At 37.8% G+C, this 17243-nt stretch overlaps 2 protein-coding genes across 3 annotated transcripts in view; one reads left to right on the forward strand and one right to left on the reverse strand.

The window, feature by feature from the left end:
* AIMP1 (aminoacyl tRNA synthetase complex interacting multifunctional protein 1) overlaps positions 1 to 4529 on the forward strand; it is a 31555-nt gene extending 27026 nt beyond the window's left edge. For both annotated transcript variants that reach the window (XM_059844227.1, XM_059844228.1), the window contains exon 7: positions 4277 to 4529. In XM_059844227.1, the coding sequence (XP_059700210.1) occupies positions 4277 to 4443 (167 nt within the window). In that variant the 3' untranslated portion in view covers positions 4444 to 4529. The remainder of the gene's footprint in view (positions 1 to 4276) is intronic.
* A 1923-nt stretch (positions 4530 to 6452) lies between these two features.
* Positions 6453 to 9620, reverse strand: GIMD1 (GIMAP family P-loop NTPase domain containing 1). Its single transcript, XM_059844229.1, has 3 exons — positions 9551 to 9620; positions 7896 to 8317; positions 6453 to 6722 (listed from the first exon to the last, which is right to left on the reverse strand). Exons 2-3 carry the CDS (start codon positions 8286 to 8288, stop codon positions 6453 to 6455), a joined length of 663 nt encoding a protein of 220 aa, XP_059700212.1. The 5' UTR covers positions 8289 to 8317; positions 9551 to 9620.
* Between the last annotated feature and the right edge of the window lie 7623 nt (positions 9621 to 17243).

A 17243-nucleotide genomic window follows, 5' to 3' on the forward strand; every position in this document is an offset into this window, starting at 1 on the left:
AATTTTAAATGCTTCAGCAATCAATTACATTGACTAAATTGTAGGAATACTCATTCATGGCTTCTAGTTGTTATCACATCTAGTGAGTAAAGATGGATTAAATGTTGGGCCTTTGTTACCTGCAAGAATCATAGGTAACAAATACACTCACACTGCTATCTGTTGCTGTGGAAATGGATGTGCAAGAGAGCATCAAGTTGTAGGATAAACACTTCTAGTGCATAAGCCCTGGAAAATGATCTACAGGTTCAGCCGTCAAAAATGCTCTTTGCCCAGGTTAGGGGGCTTTTTTTGTTTGCTTTTGTCTGAGATACAGCCTTCCTCCAAACTTACATGTCAAGTAGCTTCATATACCTGGCATTTCAAAATGGGAGAGCTGCTAGTAGTGCTGTTTTCTGTTCACCAGCGTATCTGTTCTTGCACATGACTGATGAAGTGAGTTCCATCAAAATAATTGAAATATTTGACTCCAGTTTTTTGGGTTTTCTACAGTGGCAAAAAGCGTTTCCTAGAGCAATCATACTTGTTCTAAAATTATTCCCAGGTGTTACGGTATGCAGACACTGTGTTGACATTTTGATCCTTAAAAGATAGAATAAGCTGAAGGTGGTGTGTAAGTTGTTCTAGTTCTGCAGTTATGACTTGCAGCCAGTAAGACAAGATTTTGTGTGGATTATATCAGTTTCCTTCTGGTGGAGAGCCAAAGACATAGGGCTCTGGTAAGTGCCAAATGAAGGTTTTAACAACTCCTTTGCAAGGTGTATGTATCCAGGCTATAGATTGTAGTCTGAAATGTGTCACTGTATTCTAATGCTTCATAAAGAGCTGCTTGGAAAATTTTGTAGGTATGAGATTTAAGCTTATCATTGACTTTGAAAATTTACCTAATGCTTAATAGTACAAAGTAGAGTGATCCAACTTCTTCTTACATAAAACTTATTTAAAAGAATTTTCAGACTTGTGATTTTACTATCTTGAGTAGGAAGATGCAAAAAAGCCCATTGGTAGATGGAGACCTACAAAATCATGGTAGCATCTGATTCTGTAAATTTATTTGTTGGGTACTTGTCTTTTCAATGTTGCTGTTGTAAACTAAATTAGGGGGAAACTCATTGGGAGATGGGGAAACTCACTGGGAGACTGGAAAACTGTTTCTCAGTTTTTAATGGGGTTGAACAACTATCTTCTACTCACCTTTTTTGTGTTAAAACCTTCTGCTTCTTGGCTGCTGCTGTCTCCTCAGAGACCATCTGGCACTTGCCTGATGCTGTTACCAGGAGGATAAACTCCTTGTTGTGTCAGATGTCATTTAATTTCACTGCTTAATTGTAACCATTTATATTCTGATCAATTTTTTGTTTTAAAAAGTAATTGTAAAGCATAAAGATTCAGTTGGAGTCCTTGAAGTTAAAATAGAAAGGACAGCTGGGTCTTATTTAAGTTTGAAGTATGAAAGTCTGTGAAACAACAGAAGCGCCACCAGCAACAATAAAGCAATTCTAAAATGCACACAGCTGTCTATCAAGCAGCTTGGAATCAAGCTATTTTTAAGTCTTCTCTCTCCATTATACAAAATATTCATGAGATACGGACTAATTTTCTTTGGCCATTTTAGTCAAAGTAAACAAATGGTATCTTGTCTCAAACCAATTAAATTTTTTTCTGTAGCTAGTGGAGTGTTTACCTAGAACCATCTTGAGTGTTGTAGAAGAGTGATTTGGTAAGGAATGCTGTTGCCTGGAGTACTGTGCTGTTTTGTTTATTTAATTGATGTCTTTGCCCTCAGTGGAATTTTTTAATACTGAAGTGTTTTATACTCCAGTGCATGAATCTTCAAGGTCTCTTGAGCTTTTTTTTTGCATTAAGAACTTAATCAAATTTTTATCCATCTTCACTAGAAGAGGTCTGATTTTTAAACTGTGTAAGAATTCTTCTATCATGTGTGCGTAAATTCTATAACATCCTGCACAGTAATTGCTTTAAGAGGGCAGTAATATCTGAAGATTTATAGCTAGCTTTGAAATCTCTTTTCTGATAGCAGTATCAGATATTTTGATGCCACAGGAACAAAAAAATCTGTTACTTAAATTATATAATTAAATTATCATTCAGGTCTAAGAATCACTAGCAATTTAGTGAATTACTATCTCTTTAAAAGAATAAAAAGTGGTAAAGCTGGAGGGCAGTGGTTAGCCTGTAGTTAGCAGGTTTTTTTAATCAAAGCTATAGTGTATGGATGTTTTCCTTCAGCTGCATGGTGGGGTAAGTGGCGTTAAGTAAAGTCACACATCACTCTGTCCTTTTGCCCCTTGCTGTGATGAGATATATTCTTTCAGCAGTTTTTGAACTGTTACAAAGTGGAGAGGTTTCTTGCTTATTATAAAAAGTTTTTTGTAATAAAGCTGTGAGATGGAATGATATGTTTAACAAAATTTGGGATCTCTTATTTGGCCCATTTTTGGTAAAAAGAGTGGAAAGCTGATTAAACCATTAACAACTTCAATTTATGTTATTTATAGAAACTTTTCCAAAGAATATTTTCTGGGAAGAAGGAATGCAGTGAGGAGAAGGCATAGGAAAATGCACAGCCTAAAGCTCTGGTAGTATTTAAAATTGGTGCCTATGCTAATCTAATATGAGCTCACCACAGATCCCAAGGGAGCTTGACGCAGGATTCCAGAGAAACTTATTAACATCCAAAGCCTGTTTTTTATAATAAAAGTCAGGAGGTTTTCTTACTGAAAAAAAGAAATCATGTGCTTTTTATATTTGAGGAGGGGAAGGAAAATGTACAATGGATCACTTAACATTCTGTTTAATGATTTCATTAGTTTATGTGCATTCAGTGTGGTCTAAGTCCAAGTTTGCCTTTGTTCATGAACCTGTGAGCATTAAGCTGATTTATCTTTCTGAAAATGCACAATTAGCTCTAAACATTTAATAATTTTATTTAGTAGTGCAATTATTTAAGTAGAGTATTTAAATTTCTTCCTCAGTTTAATATTAACTGTAAATATTATATAAAGACAATTATTAATGTTGTGACTGATTTTTCTTTGAAATGCTAAATGCACTCTGCTTGTGAAATAACTTGACTGCATTATTAGATACTGCTCTGATAAGGCTAGCTTACTTCACAGAGAAATCTGGCCTAGTCTGCTTCTCTTGCATATATAGAAACTACAGAATACAGACACCCAGACACTACAGAATACCCATACAGACAGAAATAGCTCAGGTTTGCAGGCATTGAGAATTAAAGTAGACTGAGCTATAGAAAACACTTAAAGGAGAATACCAATAAGGCATAAGGCAGTCTGGAATGAGAGTAGTGGATTTAACCACTTGCTGGTCAGTCAGTCAGGACTTAGCAAGCAGTGATAAATTTCAATCAACTACTAGACAAAGATATGTTGAAATCACTGTATTTAGTTTGGTTTGTGTCTGTACTTTGAATTTCGTGCTTCTTGAAAAATAGAAAAATATCCTTCACTATGCTATCTTATTTGTTGACAATATTTCAAAACATTAAAAGAAGAAGCTTGCATTTTGTGGTCATTAGAGATCCTTAGATAATCAGATTTGCTAATGTAGTTAGTGACTGTCAAAACCACTAAGGTGAAGGTGTTTTATCATGATATATCCATGGAAACAGGAACCTGAGGCTTATCAAGACTGAGGCCATAATTGCTGAAACTCTAGCTAATTTCTACTGCCTCTCTTGTTTTGGGCATCAGAGCTTGTCATCAAACAATACAAAGCATAGCAGAACAGTGTGTAACTTGGGGCTAAAATTATATGTCAGTATCCTCTGGACTATTCTTGTCTAAGTTCAATACTCCACAACTGTAACAGCATCTGCTAAGTGCATTTAATTTCTTATAAAAACATCATTCATTTCTAAAGTTAAGATGCTGACAAACCTGTCTTGGTGAGCGTATTTCTGTGGTCCATATGTACTTAATTCTTGAGAATTCTTTTGGTCTGTAGTATAAACTAACAGCAAGGGTTTAATTTCTTCCTTTTGACAGTGCTTGTTGTCTGATCCAACCTTTTTACTTTGAAAGATCTTCTTATCAGAGAGGTTCTGGAGACATTTGGTAGACAATTCCTAATTCCTATTGAAGTTTTCATTTTGAGAGTCAAAAGGAATGTTAGGGTTTTTATCCCTTAAAAGTGTGTGCAATGATGCTGTGTGGGCTGTCATAGATGTGTAAGTACATGGTGCTCTTGTTCTGAGTTGTGTGCTATGAGGTTATTCTTTGTTTTGAAACAGGAGATCCTGAGAAGGAACTTAATCCAAAGAAGAAGATTTGGGAGCAAATCCAACCTGATCTTCATACCAATGACCAGTGTGTTGCTACATACAAAGGAGTTCCATTTGAAGTGAAAGGGAAAGGAGTGTGCAGGGCAGAGACCATGGCAAACAGCGGAATTAAATAAATAAATAAATGGTTATTAGAAACTTTTACAGATGTTGAAATGGAAAGTGATGCAAGCAGAATAAAAAACATGAAATGCATGGCTAAGACCTGTTTTGTTTGACTTCTTTTCCAAATATGTTACATCTTCAACATTTTGTCAATTCACTCATTCACTAGGCTTGTCGTCCTTGAGGTTGTGTGCTGTCAGCAGTTATTAACCACTCAGTGCTCATAACTTAATTGCCCAGGCTTGTTTGTGGTGGGACCACAGGCAGGCAAGTAAATTTTCTGGACAGCTTGAAGGTGTAGAGCTTCTATTTAGCAAGAGCTAAAGGAAATAAGGAAAATACTCTGCCTTGTTGCTTGTGTGCTAATTGCAGGACTAGCAGTTGGTTAGTGAAGATCACAATTGTCTTTATTCTTCTAGTCACTCTGTAATAATTTTTCTCCTCTTCCTCCAAGCAGTTTTCAGATGTATTGGAAGACTCTGCACCTTAGTTCTTGTCTGTGTTCTCTGTGTTGTCTGCAGTCAGTTGTAACTGGAAGATGAAATTATGCCCTAGGATGTACAAGTGGACACACTTGCATGTCCGCAGAACTCAACTGTTACAATTTCATTAATAATCGAAGCTGCCACTTTACTAGAATAGTTCTTTATTTAGTCCACCCAGGTATATCCTTCCAAACCCATAGGTAGGACTAAGAAATAATTAATGACAGATTCCTGGAACTAATAAAAAATGAAAGAAACCCCCCCAAACCCCAAAAAAACCAACCCCCAAGAAAACTCAAAAAGCAAGCAAACAAAAAAAAATTCTGTTTCCAGTGCTCAAACAGGTATAAAATGAATTGATTTTTTGGTTCTGTTTTAATGTTCTTTTATGCAATGATGTTTTGTACAAAAAGTGCTTTGGTTTTAACAGAAATAACTTCTTCAATTTTTGGAGTTAGAAATATTTCATAGTAATGTTGAACAAATAGTCATGTTGCTAGGCTATTAGCCTCAAATGCATTCTTTTAATTCCTTACTTTCAGTAATATGAAAATAAATATTTTGGATCCATTTTCAATAACTTTTAAGTAGCTGTATAGAGATAATTCAGATATTTTTGCATATAATATTAAATTAAATTGTTGCTGTATAATCATTGAAACAGTAAATACAATTCTAAATACTGAAATTAAAAACAAACTTTAGCCTTTCTAAATTTTGCAGGCTTTGAACTTCATCCAGTAAGTGGAGAGAAAACAAACTGACAGCCATATAAAATTATAAGGAACATGCATAAAGAGGATATGAACAGATTTTCTTTTTGAATGAGTTTTGTTTGTGCCTGTAAACTGTTACTTTTCATGCATCTGGCAATAAGTAATAGTAATTAGTTCTTTTAAATGTGCTGAATATTATTAAGCACATGGAAGCCATTTTATCTGCCTTGTAAACTGTATATCCTATAATGTCTTATTAAATAAAAGCATTGTAGTTCAAGAACTCAGTTATAACTGATCTTGAATCATGATAGGAAATACTTTTACAACAGATGAATCTTAGCTTTTAGTACCAGAAAACTTTTTAGAAATGGAAATTCAGAGGAACTTCTGAAGGTTTGAAGAATTGAGCAAACAGGCCCTCTGTGTCTGAACTCATGCATTTTTTACTTCTTTTTTTACTTTTTTTTTCCTTTTTAGATTTTATTTTATTCTTCCAGATTTGTATTCTGTATGAACTGGACTATACAGTCTGGTGTAGTGCAAAATCCCGTTTGTAACTACACACATATTAGGAGCATGATTTTGGAGCACTAGCTTGTTCTGATTTTGTGGTTGAATCTAGGATTCTGAATGCAGTAGTGTGAGGTCCTCTGTGGAAGGCAAGTAGTTTGATAAGCTGAAGAGATATTTCTAATTGTGTGTTCAAAGGTGTTTGGTATGGATATGGAGTTTTCCAGTTAATGGCTTTTACTCTTTCATTTCTATTAGATGTTACCTACTGTAGGAAATAGACAAGTGAGCACCTTCAAGTTAATTTTATTCCTTGCTGTGTTTAAGCAGTACTTGATAATTATTTCTTTGTATAAAATTCAAGAGCTTTCTTAAGACAATATTTCTTTCCTCTTTAATTGTGCTGTTGTGGTTGTCGAGGAAGATGTATTTATGCTGTACTGAGCTCAAAAGTGACAACAGGGTACTTGAGGCGCTGTGCAAATATGTTTCCTCAGTGTATCCAGCCTCTTCTGCCTTGTCTGCATGAGTAAGAAGTACTGCCGTGAAATCCTTCCACGTGGGACCCAGAAGTTCCTGTAATGAAAAGCAAATTTTAACTAGTTATCTCTTATTTCTTTTCCCCACTCCCATTTCATATGCTTAGTACATTAGCAGACCATTTACATGTATGGGTTTTTTATCCCTGGCAGTAATCCAGTTCATGCTATCCCAGTTGCTGAAATTTCTGGGTCTTTTTTCACCTTTCTGAGACATTGACATCCACTTTCAGTGGAAATATGTGGTCATGCAGTACTAGCAGTTCTCTGTTCCCTGGCTACAGATGTTAACAGAATGTCTTCAGTGAAAAAATGTTCATGTAAGTAAGGAAAAATGGTTGTTTAGCCCTGTCACACGTTAGTTTGAAATCGGTAGTTACCGCATACTCATATTGCCACACTATTTAGAGCTCTTCAAAAAAATGTTTTAAAAACACTGAAGCACCTTTTGTTAAAAAAATAAATGATGAATTTCTATGTAACATCAACTTCAGTTCCAGCTGTGATCCATAAAACTGAACTATTTTCAGCAATTCAGGAAAAACACAAATCAAATGCAACACCTTAAATAAGGGGCCAGAGAGCTTTTCTTCAACTTCTGTGATTTATCTGATGGACAAGAATGGAGAGAACAAGCTGCTGTTTTTTCAGAAAGTACAGAAAATTTTAATAGGAATAAGAGAGTTTGGGCTTTAATTTACAGGTGGAAATAAAATTACAACTTTGGTGCAATCCTGCTAACTCCTGTATATGACAAGCCTACCTTGGTGATAAAGGACACTGCAGTGATCTTAACTCTGTAACCTAAATGCTAAGGTATATAAAACTACTTTAAAGGATATCTGTCTACTTCCAAGGTAAGCGGGGTGTCAAAAACACCTAGTGTATTGATAGTGATTAATCTGCTTTAGACCCTAGGGATGAAAAAATATCAAGCACATACAAAATTTTCCTTTAAGCTGCCCAAGAAAGTCTTGATTTAGCAGTTTCAGAAAGAGAGGAGAGAGCTTTGATTTGCTGAGGACTCAAAATCAGCTACAGTCTTTGTTCTGAAATTAGTGTCTGCCACTCGCAGTTCATTAGGCGGTTGATGGAAAAAAATATTTCACTTTTCTTTCATGGAAGAGTCAATTCTTCCATAGCTATTGTCACCTGAAGATGAAAGAGTTGCCATTAGGGCATACACTTCTTGATGGTTTTTTTTGGTTACCTGGATGAGCTGAACTGTGTCATGACTTTCATCTGGACACAGAGGCAGGTCAGCCCTTACGACCAAGAGGGCCAAGTGCAGGCCTTTCTCCCCAAAGTGCTGAGCCAGAGCTGCTCTCACGGTGTCCCTCACTTGCTGTTTGCTCAGAGCACTGTGAGGGTAGCTGGGAGTGTCCAGCACTCGAACACGGAGAGCTGACTCGCAGCCGTTTCTCCGGAGGAGCCCCGAAATGCGGCCGCTGCGTCCCAGGCTGCAGCACGTGGTCACAGAGCTGGGGCAGAGACGGCTCTCAAAGTCTGCACTGCCCAGCAGGCTGTTCCCAGCAGCACTTTTGCCAGTCTGAGTCTTTCCAAGCACAACAAGGTTGATGGTCATCTCATTGCTGTCTGCCATTGTCAGTGTTTTTATCCATAAACCTGTCACTAAACACAAATAACATTAGGTGCTTCAGATAGCTTCGGGGGGTGGGGGGGAAGAAGAGGCAAGAATTTCCAATATTCAATGTCTTTTGAGTGTTTTTCCCTGCCTGAAATATGAAAAGTTTTAGGAAGAAGCAATAGTGTTGTGGAAAGGCAACAGAGAGGGGAGGAGCTGGGCACCACACTGTTGCCGTTCTGGGGCAGTAGTAGGTTAGGAGAAGGAGGCGAACTAGGGAAGGAAGAAGGGAGTGGTGGCAAATAGGTGCTGCTGTTATTAAGTGACAGTGTTTCAGGATGTAAATATTTACTTGTTTTAGGAAAAAGAATAATCAAGGAGAAGTAGATTTTAGGAAGCACTTTTTCAGTTTAAAATATGTCTTTCATCACCTGCCTGAAAGGAAGAGAACTGAAATAGCCAATCTCATGAAAATGAGATTTTGGAAATGTATACTAGACTGACTTACTAGCACAGTAAGTGAAAAAGAAAAACATAGACTGGTGGATAGAGAGAGGGAGCTGGCTTGGGATCATTTCCAGTTACTCTATTTGTTCATAAACAAGACCTCTCATTCTCTTTGTACTTTTCTGTAACCCAGTATCTGAAGGGGTTTTGGTGTGTATTGATCATTTAACAGGAAAACTTGTTATTTAAATAAATTGAGACATGTTTCAGAAGGTAAAACCACAGTGGCAAATAGTGGATTTTAAGTTTCTTTGACTTGTGAACTTCAGAAAGAATTTTTTTTTTTTTTTTAAGATACTATGTTTAGGTACTCGTAGAGAGGCCGTGGATAATTTCAGACAGGGATTTCCTCCGATTAATTATTTAGATTCCTGCTGTGCATTTTAAGCTTTCTCTCTGGTACAAATTCCATGCCTAAATCAATATTTTGAAATAACTTCAGTACAACACCAAAGATGCAAGAGCTAGTAACATATTAATTTTGTTACAGTCAGCATTGAATATGTATATGATAATCTTCCTTACTGGATTCACGGTGAGGTTTTTTTGATTTTTCAATTATCAATTTCCTTTTAAGAAAGACATCTTATGAAATGGTTGTTTTCAGTATTTATCAGTCTGATATGCATAGTACACCTGTAGCATAATAATGGGAAGTAGTGGACATGGATTCGTCCATTCCTTTTTTAAATTGTAATCAAAGATTTGGGGTTTTTTCCCTGTAAGCAGTCTACGCTTAAATACTTAGATTAGTTTCATTTTGAGTCCCTTACCTTATTTTCCCTGAATTCCTTCTTTCATTCAGGCTTCATTCATAAACCACATATGCAGTGTAGAAAGAAGTTGATATGTGAACTTTGAGACTAACAGCAGCACGGTACCACGCTGAGGCTGTTACGTACACATTAATCTGGTTAATTTATTACTGATAGCTCCTCATTCAATTGCATGTGTTTGGTCAGTAATTGGCACGGTTGAATTTTTGTAACTTAGCTGCAAATACTGTTTTGAAGTAATTTAAGTGATTGCATGATGCTGATATTTTTAAAAGTAAATTAATTCCACCAGCAGTTAAATGTGCAAATGATAAATATAGTAGTGGGATTCCTTTGTATTGCAAGTTCTTGAATGTGTCTTCATATGTGCATGTGAGTAGCAAATGCACTTATTTTTGCAATCAATTATTAATTGCAATATTTTCATAGCACACTGTAAATCATTGGCAGATATAAAGATGTTTGCTTAACAAAGATGGATTAAAATAATAACAAATTTATTAAAATGCAGAAATTATTTGTGAACCAGGAAAAAAACTGAAGAAAACAGAACTGCCGGTGGTGTTCATTAGCTATTGGCTCATAGCCTAATAATTTTTCTTGCAAACAACATTATTTGCCATGCTATAGTAGCATTCATTCCAGAGATAGAAGATTGTCCAGAAGGACCTATCACTTGCTTTTTCCAATTTTCTACAAGTGGGAAAGTAATTAGTTAGAAAATAAGTTGTGCTTTAATGACCAGGTTGTAGTTTTAGAATGTGAGAGTGGATGAGCCTGTCCTGTCTGTTTTACAGTGATCAGCCATCTCTCTGTGAATTCCAGGGGTGCAGGCAGAAGTTTACTCCAAGGGTACTGAGATACTTGTCAGTAAGAGCACGAATCTGGTGTGTAAGCTGTATGTGGTGGCAGGAAAAGAGAAATGTGCTTTCCAGAGCCCAGTCCTGGCTGGGGACATTGTCATATGAGGTGTAGCTCTGTGTGGGAGCTTGTAAGTGTTGGTTTACCACAGTACCAGGGCTGTTCCTACCAGCCACAGCAGTGAAGGGGGGCTGCAGTTCCTCTAGAAGCCCATTGTGTCCTGCTGTGGAGCCACAAGCACAGCCAGTGCTCTGGCAGCAGGTAGGAGCTCCTTGTGTAAATTCACATCGTTTGTCATGAATGAGTTCATCCTTTGGGTTACTTGGCTGAAAAAAAATTGTTGCTGAATGTTTTTCAAGTGTTCTTGGGCCTGGCTCTTCTAGTGAGAAGCCAGACATGAATGCTGTCCCTGTACTGTGTGTGTACCTGAGGCAGCTTCTCATGGTTCCCACTGCCTTAGAGCTCTGTGCTGTGCACAGCCTTTGTGTCTCCAGGCACATTTATATGGAAAGTGTATGGCAAGGTCCTTCACGTGCTGGTGAATACAAACTGAAAGAAGACTGGGTGAGGAGTCACTCAATTGCAAAGCAAAAGTATAGGTAAGTCTCATAAAATTATAGATCCTGACTTTGGTTAAATTGCCAGTCTAGATCTGTGTTTTCCATTGGACTGCTCCTTTGCACAGTAATGTCCCTTATGACATCTGAGGTCATATCTGTTCTAGCAGTCACATCCAACTAGATAATTTAAGCTGGCAGGGACAAGGATATAGACTACCAAAAAAACTAGAATGCCAGAAGCAGGGGAGTGTTCTATGCAAAATACAGCTTGCCCAGCTGGATGCAGAACAGGGCTTTTATAATGGCAAGATGGCTGTAAAATTAAGAGTGGTGTAAAAGACTACCTGAATGAGCTGTAAAACTTGGCTAAATTTAAAAAACCAATTATTTATTTCCAGTATTATTGTGCATGGAATACAATCCAAGTTAGAACACATCTGGAAAGTCTTACAACTGCATGAGCAGAAGATTTTAAAAAGTTGTCTTCTTGGGAGGATATGATGGGGAAAAGTCAAACTGTTTTACATGACACTTGCATGGGCTCCTCAAACATGGAAAAATCCTCCCCAAGGTGGCAGTATCAGCCTGCTCCACAGGTACTGTAAAACTCTGCTGGGGTCCCTTTGCTCTGCAGTCCTATGCTGAAATAAAATACCAGATCAGAAATGAGCTACAGCATTAGAAAACATGGGATAGTTACAGGACTCTTCAAGCATCTCCTGAGATAAGAAATGTAAAAAGCATTTTTCTCTCAGCTGCCAGAAGAAACATTTTTAATTTACATATAAAATACAAACAGTAGCACCTTAATTAATGAATTTGAACATCAGTAATGGAAAGGTAGCAGTTAAGAAACAGAAGTGTCATTCACTGTTCCCTACATGACTCTTGAAAATCAAGGTGTTGTGTTTTCACTTGCTTTTAAGTTGAGTCAGTGACAATTATTATGAGGCTTTAGATGTAAGATCATAAAATCTGCTGTCAGAACATCATCTTGTACAGAGTACAATAAAGTTGCCTAGGATGCTTTTTAGCACTGCTTGCTTCCAGTGGGTGACCTATCTTTTTTGTTTGCTTTGCTTTTGTATTTCTTTATTTTTGAAATGGCAAAGAGAAAATCAACATTGTGCCTATTACAGATTGGCAGGCAGAAAGGGTTCTTGCAACTGTTAAAGGAAGCCTTGTACTGCTCCCATGGAAATACCAAGCAAGTCTAGTAAGGAATTTTCAGGAATCTAAGGAAGTAAAATCCTTAAGCTAATGGAACATAAGGATAATTTGTGTATCTAGCATCTTTAGTTGTCTTTGAAGAAAACAAGGCTAAAATACTTTGCAAGTAGCCATTAGTTTTGTATTTATAGAGTTAACTAAAGTTGCATTTTAGTCACATTAGTGTGTCAGCTGCTGTTCTGTTGTAGTCCCTGTGATCACCCAGTTGGTTTGCACACACCCTAAACAAGCTCTCCATGATGCTTGTTGGGGTATACCAAGCAGGCTAGATCTTGTAAAACCAAAAGAGCAGTTGCTCTTTAGGCACATGGTATCTCTTACCATGTGTCATCTTTCAGTTCCCACGCCTTCCCATCCCTTACAGCTTCTTTCCTGATGTGGGCTCTCATTTTAGCCTAAGATGATGCCATAATAAGTAATTTAAGATGTGCTTTGATGAATTTCTCTTACTTAGAGGAAACCCAGTGAGGCCATTTTATGGATTACCACACACAAAGACAGGCTCTTAGCCTGCCCAAACAACATGAGAAATCCAGGAAGGTATGCAGTCCACATAGTCAGCGTGGCTTCAGTTCTGTTAGATGTGTGAATTCTAAGAAACAGCAGGCACATCACTGCTGAGAGAGAAATAGGACAGATTTGGTGGTGTTCTCCTTTTGGACTTCATTCACACAAAAATCTTCTGATTCCAAAGGAAGACACATACAAAGTACACTAAAGGTTCCTTAAAACAGATGATTGGGTTTTTTTCCCTTGCTTAATGCAGTCCTTACTATTCTTGGTATTTTAAAACATAAATAATCAATTATCAGCAGTCTACAAGATCATGTTTCTTTTTGCAGTGTAGGTGGCTGTGTAGGTTGTGTGCCACTACATTGGCATTGCTCAGGGAAATGAGGTGGGATGTAGCTGCAGACTAAAGCTGAAACTGCACCAGCTTTTGGGTGCTGTCTGTTTGTACAACTGTGGAAGCAGCTCCTCAATTCCCACTGTACTTCTTACAGTGGATTATAGGTTTAGGGCAAATACTGCTGGCAGAAAGGCAGATCAAGGAGTTGCTTTGTGTTTGAAAAAAAATCAAACAGGACTATCAGAGCAGGGAAACCATCAACTGGACTTTTTTCCCCCTCTCTATTCTCCAAAGGAATCACTAAGATCCAGAAGATCTCTTTGTCTTTCTGTTGCAAATAACAGGCAACTTCAGGTTAGAATGCAGTGTATTTGACATGCTCATCTGGTAAGACTCTGCTGTGGAAGTAGTGCAGGAATTCCTTGTGTTGGCAGGAATGATAATCCTCTAAGCACTCTGCTTCTCCATGTGCTTAGAACAGCACTGGAACAAGCCACAGGAACAGAGTCTCTTCGTGTTAGTATGGTTTGGTGTGACTTGGCTTTTCAAAATGTGGGGAATGCAGTGTAAAGTAGGGCATGTCACTTGCTGCTGCAGGCTGCCAGCTTCTTAATTCTCTTAACAGCCCCCAACTTCTCCATCATTTAAGTGATGATTTTCCCCGTGGCACCGTATCAATTTGTTTGTTAATATGCAAGGAATGTTTTTAATGCAGCATATTGTGCTATGCTGTCTCTTGATCAGGTTACTTAGAGGTATTTCAACTACTTTGTTTTCACCCGTTTTGCCACAAAAGGCATTCCACAATATAAAGGTTGGGCATGAGTCCCTGGTGCACAGGTCTGGCTACAAGACTGTGCCACAAGGCTGGCATGTTTGTGTCTGTTCATGACTTCATGAGAAAAATGGAAAATAGGCCAAGAAATTAGAGTGATATTGCAAGGAAGACTATACACATATAAATAATATTTAAAAGCAACAACAATAAAATCACCACCGACAAACCAAATTAATAAACTCTTGATTTCAAAGGCACATATTTGGGAAAGAAGCAATAATCAGAAATAATGAAAATACAGACTTAAGAATCCTTTTTCTCTTTTTTCCCTTGTATCTACTTAGTTGGGTGAATTCTGTGACTTGCCTCATACATCTCCTGTTGAGACCACACGAGTCAGGATACTCATTCACTTGCTTGTGCTTAGCCTCAAAATGTGTCCATGTGTAAAAGCATTTTGCCCCTGTAACAAAAGTCCTGTGAACAGTGAACATATTTGGAAGCTCAGGAAACCCAGATCTGGCTGTCATTTCTGTAACACTCATTCCCTAATTCTGAGAAGCTGCACAGTTTCTCAGTTTCCTCATCTAAATAATACAGGGAGTATCTACTTCTTTTGAAAATGTGTAGTGGGAGTGATTTAGCTGATGGGAACAGATTTCTGTATAGCAGTAACAGCATTTCTTGCAATAAAAAGAAAAAAAAAGTGTTTTTATCATATTGTACCATGCTCTATAGGGACTGAAGGCATGCTTCCCAAAAATATTCTCATGATGCCTGGAAAGGCTGTAATCATTGTAACATGAGTATGCACAGAAGTTGTACTGATACACAGAGTTGAACAGGTCTCACTGTTACTCTTATGCACTCTAATCCCTAAGAGATATTTCACAGAGTGCCAGTAATATGAATCTTACAAAGTTTTAACTTAAGGATGTGTAAAAATGACATATTTCTACTCAATAACGTGGGTATCTGTGTGTATTCAGGACAGATTCGTTACTCAGTTCTTTTATTTTCTTATTTTCCAGGTTTTCTAGGGTGTTTGTATTTCTACAGATACAACATATGCTGAGGACTTCTCTTAAAATACACAAAAGATAGCGACTTGATATTTTTTCATTTTATTCTGATTCAAAATCTCTTCTGTCTTCTCTTTGTATACCTACCCTTAGGAGGCAATGTGCTGAATTGCAAAGAACATTTCTTAGAAATACAAGTCTAAGAAAGTGGACTATTAATTAGAAATATTATAATAAATTAGAAATATCCCCCTTCTTGGTTTATAATCTTTATACTTGTGGCTATCAAACCTGCACAGATGCTTTTTTCTATTCTAAATTATTTCAAACGAGTTGAATCTGAGGTCAACTTTGAATATAGCTCATGGTGTCAAGCCACTGAACATGTAATGTTAGAATTATCCTGTAAAAGTCATCTTAGAAGACAATGTGGCTTGCTTTGGCAACAGGCTTGCTTGGAAAAGTGAAATTGCTGTAGATACATTATTAAAATTCTCATCAGGAAGGGGCACAAAGCACATGGCAAGAGAGTTGGTATGTGGTTTGGGACTGAGACTTCCACACTTGGTTTTTAACTTCAATGCTTGTAACTTTCTAATATTACCTGTCACAAAGTACTGTGAAGTTGGAGCTTTTCAAATTGATGCCTTTTCTGCATGAGGGGACAAAAGGAACAAAAATCTCTACCTGCCTTTCACAGTGGAAAGGATATAAGAAATCAGAATGCTTCCTCTCTTCAATGCTGAGTGTGTTGTAGCATCTGTAATGTGCTGCATTCAGGAATGTGTTACCTCTATAAATTGTGGAATGTGTCTAGGATCCTTCAGCCCTTGAAGTGTGACAGGCCATTACCTTATTCAGTGGCTGGAATTTGCTGTTGATGGAAAACACAGAGCTGCATCACTACTCACTCCCCTGAAAATAAAGTTTTGAAGGTATAGAGAAATAAAATGAGTCTGTGCAAATGCTGCAGACCTAAAGCCTATGTAGAGAGAGCACTGACACAACTAAGAGCAATGGAAGTGATACTTGAGCTTCAGATACAGCAGAGGCTTGAAAAGTTGCAGGATGATTGGACTTTTCCCTGAGCTCCTCCATGGTTTTATCTCAGTGCCCAACAGACTTCATCATCTGCACACAGTGGAAGCCTTCTGCTGAGTATCCTCAGCCAAAGCAGCCCAGTCCAGCCCTCCACATGGCACACAGAAAATGTGAACCCCGACCTCCTGACACCCTACACCTTCTGTTAAGTCACCAAAACTAAGACTGGAAATTTTAAAGGTAATAATGGTACACAAAGAAACAAATATGGACTAGAAGAAGGTTTTCAGAAGTCTGACATTGTTTATTTTGTCAGGGATTTTTGGTGGGTTTTTTTCTTTGTTGTTGTTGTTGTTTGTTTGTTTGTTTGTTTGCTTTTTGGTTTTGTTTTCTTTTTTTTTCTTGAGGTCTACAAACCAGTTTGCCACTACAAATTAAATGGATTCAGGTCCTCAAAGTCTTGCTGTGGCCCCCTGTTCCTTTCACCTGCTTCCCTTTACATCTAGACTTGGCTTGTTTCCTTCTTCAGGTGATGGTCTTTCCTGTCAGAAAGAGATGGGTGCAACTTTTGTGCATTTGATTCTTTAGTTGACAGCAGCCTCTCCACCTCAAAAGAAAGTTTTGGGTTGTTGGTTTTTTTTTCCTGTTTTTTTCCTCCCACTCTCAGACATCTGGCATCCTGGAAGAAGTTTCCTTGCTGGTGCTTCCAGTCATGATGCAAGCCTGGGCTGCCTGTACAGAGTGGGATAAAAGGTCAGAAGGCAAGACTGATGATTACGTGGCCTGACTGACCAACAATCAGGTTCATGCACTCTGATAAAGTAAGTGAAAGTATTGTGTCCCCTTCCTGTTCTCAGCTCTGTTTTTTATCTGAGGAGTTAAGCCTCTGATGTATTTTACAATAAAACTGCACAAAACCATGAGACGAGTTTAAGACGTGGCATCACGCTGTGAATAACTTCTGTGGCAGAGATGAGAGTGTTCCATCTGCAGTGCAATGCAAGAGGAGCACTGCTGGTGGAAATCCAGCTATAAATTGCTGTCATGCAATTCCAGAGCCTTTTCTCAGAACAGAGGTGTACAGGGGACAGCTGTAGAGCAGAGACCAAAGTGTGAGTCCCAAGAAGTTCTGTCTCCCAGTTAAGTGAACCAGCAAGAATAATTCAGGGCTGCAAGTGAAGTATTGGAAAAATAAAATTATGTTGTGAGTTTCTATTCTTGCATTATCTCCCCTGTAGCTCAAGCAGTGCTTGTTCATTGTCACAGCTAAGATTATACAAAAGTTTTTAGAGTCAGCATAAAGTCATCAAAGGCCCATGAAAAAAAACCAAGTAGTAAATTTTTTACA

Source organism: Haemorhous mexicanus, chromosome 4 (genome assembly GCF_027477595.1).
Source record: "Haemorhous mexicanus isolate bHaeMex1 chromosome 4, bHaeMex1.pri, whole genome shotgun sequence".
NCBI lineage: Eukaryota > Metazoa > Chordata > Aves > Passeriformes > Fringillidae > Haemorhous > Haemorhous mexicanus.

Excerpts from the sequence above, each read along its gene's own strand:
- GIMD1 (XM_059844229.1), bottom strand. The coding sequence starts at position 8,288 with ATGGCAGACAGCAATGAGATGACCATCAACCTTGTTGTGCTTGGAAAG. Across the intron at positions 6,723-7,895 it reads ACACAGTTCAGCTCATCCAG|GAACTTCTGGGTCCCACGTG; the intron begins GTAACCAAAAAA and ends TTTTCATTACAG.